This window comes from Rutidosis leptorrhynchoides, chromosome 2, assembly GCF_046630445.1.
Source record: "Rutidosis leptorrhynchoides isolate AG116_Rl617_1_P2 chromosome 2, CSIRO_AGI_Rlap_v1, whole genome shotgun sequence".
In the NCBI taxonomy this organism is placed as follows: Eukaryota; Viridiplantae; Streptophyta; class Magnoliopsida; order Asterales; family Asteraceae; genus Rutidosis; species Rutidosis leptorrhynchoides.
This window is the reverse complement of record NC_092334.1, coordinates 410,510,902-410,514,578: the sequence shown is the minus strand read 5'-3', so window position 1 is coordinate 410,514,578 and position 3,677 is coordinate 410,510,902. Positions and strand designations below refer to the sequence as shown.

General features: G+C 38.5%; 1 protein-coding gene across 1 annotated transcript; it reads left to right on the top strand.

Moving 5' to 3' along the window:
* The first annotated feature begins 2,480 nt into the window (after window positions 1-2,480).
* LOC139889142 (uncharacterized) lies at window positions 2,481-3,032 on the top strand. Its single transcript, XM_071872109.1, has one exon. The coding sequence runs from the start codon at window positions 2,481-2,483 to the stop codon at window positions 3,030-3,032; it is 552 nt and encodes a 183-aa protein (XP_071728210.1).
* The last annotated feature ends 645 nt before the right edge of the window (window positions 3,033-3,677 follow it).

Below are 3,677 nucleotides of genomic sequence, written 5' to 3'. Positions count from 1 at the left end.
GATAGGTTTGTTGAATCCTGAATTAGATACATATGCTACTGAGATAGGGTATATGATATGCATGACATTGGAAAGCTAGCGAAAAATTAAGAACTTTTCATTTAGATATCGAATGGTTTCGATGAACGGATTAGAAGTTGTAGTCAACTGAATTTTAGTATTATTGTTAAAATGATTATTATTACTATCGTCGTTATTATTTTAATAGAAATATCATTGTTATTATAAAATATCATTATTACTATTATGTTAGTATTATCATTTTATCATAATAACATTTTTAGTAAATATAAATATTGTTATTTTTTTATAGAATAATAATAATTATTATTACAAAATAATACAACATTTACTTATTATTATTATGATCAATATTATTTTATCAAATAAATAGGGGATACAAAGATATTTTTCACCACGCGTAATATAATTACATTAATAATACTTACCACTATAGTTTTACGATATTAAGTGAACTTTATAAATTTTACTACTTAAGATATATAAAAGTATATTTTATCATATATAAACGTTAATATAAATTTTTATTAATAAATGACTTTTATTATTATAAAATCTAATAAATATATTTAAATATACAAAACGACTATAGTTAAGTTATATAATAAACACATATAAATTTTAGAAGTCATTTTGGGTCAAGTTGGCTTTTGTTGACTTTTGCATATTAGTCTCGAGCATTAGGATTGTGGTACACTATGACTTGAACAAAAATTGTTAGACAAATATTGACCAACATATAAATATATATAATTAATATAGGTTCGTGAATCCGAGGCCAACCTTGCACTTGTTAAATGACGTTATATGTATTTTACTACGAAATACAGTATGGTGAGTTTCATTTTCTCCCTTTTATATATATTTTTGGGACTGAGAATACATGCGCTGTTTTTATAAATGTTTTACGAAATAGGCACAAGTACTAAAACTAATTCTACGTGGGTTTAAACCAGAAATATACCCTTAGCTTGGTAACATTAAACTACTTGTCTATGTACGGTAGGCGCGAATCCTAAAGATAGATCTATTGGGCCTGACAAACCCCATCCTGACTATGGGATGCTTTAGTACTTCGAGGTTATTTTAAACACACCTGATCTGGTGTACTTCAGAGGGTAAAACATGAACGTTAAGGCTTGTTACCGGGTGCCTACAACTTATAGAATACTTTTATACACTTGCGAGTGTACATATATTTATAAACGGAAATCTTGTGGTCTATTAATATATTGAAATGATTGTTATGATAAACCTATGAACTCACCAACCTTTTGGTTGACACTTTAAAGCATGTTTATTCTCAGATATTAAAGAAATCTTCCGCTGTGCATTAACTCATTTTAAGGGTATTACTTGGAGTCATTCATGGCATATTTTGAAAGACGTTGCATTCGAGTCATTGAGTTCATCAAGATTATTATTATGTCAATTATAGTTGGATGTATTATGAAATGGTGTGCATGCCGTCAACTTTCGTTGTAAAGAAAGTTTGTCTTTTAAAAACGAATGCAATGTTTATAAAATGTATCATATAGAGGTCAAATACCTCGCGAGGTAATCAACTATTGTGAATCGTTTATAATGTATATGAACGGGTCCTTTCACAACTTGACCCCAATTAAGAAAAAGAATTGGCCCATGGCCCAGAGAGAAGTGAGTGGTTGCGCAGAGAAGTGGATAAGTTGGCCAAAGCCAACATACTGCGCAAAGTGAACTACCATACATGGGTAGCCAACCCTATGCTGGTGGCCATGTCAGATGGAACGTGGGGGATCTGTATTGATTTCAACGATATTAACAAAGCCTGCCCTAAAGACAATTATCCTTTGCCAGAAATAGACTGGAAAGTAGAGTCGCTTGCTGGTTTTAGGTTCAAATGCTTCCTGGATGCCTACAAAGAATACCACCAGATACAAATGGCGGAAGAGGAGGAAGAGAAAACCGCGTTCCACACAGACCAAGGGATATACTGTTACACTAAGATGCCCTTTGGACTAAAGAATGCCGGCGCTACATATCAACGCACTATCGATACAGCATTCGCTAAGCAGATAGGGCGCAACCTTGAGGCATATGTTGACGACCTCGTCATTAAGAGCAATACCGAAGAACAATTGTTAGACGACATACTTGAAACGTTTAACACGCTCCGAAGCATCAACATGAAACTCAAGCCGGCCAAATGTAGCTTTGGAGAAGAGGAAGGGAATTTTTTGAGACATATTGTGACTCCACGCGGAATCAAGGCCAACCCAAAGAAAATAGAAGCAATTGAAAAAATGCCCACCCCAAAAACAAAAAAGCAAGTTCAAAGCCTCAATGGGAAGTTAGCCGCATTGACGTGATTCCTATCCAAGGCCGCCGAAAGATCACTCCCATTCTTTCACACCTTGAAGGACTGCGCTAAGAAGTCAGACTTTAAGTGGACTGATGAGGCAGAAAAGGCATTCCAGGAGATGAAAACACTCCTCAAAGATCTCCCAATGCTAACGGCAGCGATTGCAGGAAAAACCCTGATACTTTACCTCGCAGTATCTACAGAGGCTGTTAGTTCCGTTTTAGTTGCTGAACGAGGGGACACCCAAATGCCAATTTACTTCGTCAGCAAAGCGCTATCAGGAAGCAAACTGAATTATCGCCCCATCGAAAAACTTGTGTACGCACTCGTTGTCACCGCCCGACGTCTGCGCAGATCCTTCCAAGCACATCCGATAACGGTGCTCACCGATCAGCCTATTCGACAGCTACTCTATAAGCCCGAAATATCAGGCAGGTTGACCAAATGGGAAATAGAGCTAGGTAAGCATGAAATCTCATATTGTGCTAGAAGCGCTATCAAGGGACAGGTGATGGCCGATTATTTAGCTGAAATGGCCGCTGATATGCCAGCGATAGACGACCCTGAACAGCTTCCCGTGCCCCCGCTCAAACTATGGGAAATCTATACCGACGGCGCAGCAAGCTCCGAGGGCGCTGGCGCAGGATTAATTCTTACAGGCCCGCATTAGGAAGAGCATACATACGCGCTACGATTTAACTTTAAGGTGACAAACAACGAGGTAGAGTATGAGGCACTGTTGGCAGGAATGCGCATAGCTCGAGAACTAGGAATAAAGAAGCTGCAAGCCTACGTGGATTCACAGCTAGTCGCCAATCTGATAAATGGAACCTTTGACGCCAACAACAAATCCATGCAATCATACCTGGCTTTGGTTCATTCTCTATCTGACACGTTCGTCGACTTCCGGATCAGCCAAATTCCCAGGAGCCAGAACAAATAGGCGGATGTACTCAGTAAACTGGCGGCCCTTACCTTCAATTACCAGGAAAAGAAAATATTAGTAGAGCAAGTCTTCACGAAGTCCACAGAGCCAGAAAACATCTGTCGAAGAAGAAGAAGCGACTTGGATGACAGATATCGTAGAATTCCTACGAACCGGATCCTTACCGGAAGGAGAGGGAGAAGCAATGAAGATCAGGGTGAAGGCACCAAACTACGAGTTGCGAGGAGAAATTTTATATCGAAAGTCTTATTTAGGCGCGTCCCTGGGCTGCGTAGGACCTAAGGAGGCTGCTATGATCATCAATGAGGTTCACAAAGGATCCTGCGGGTTGCATTCTGGGTGGAGGACAGTCACCGAGAAGATTAAGCG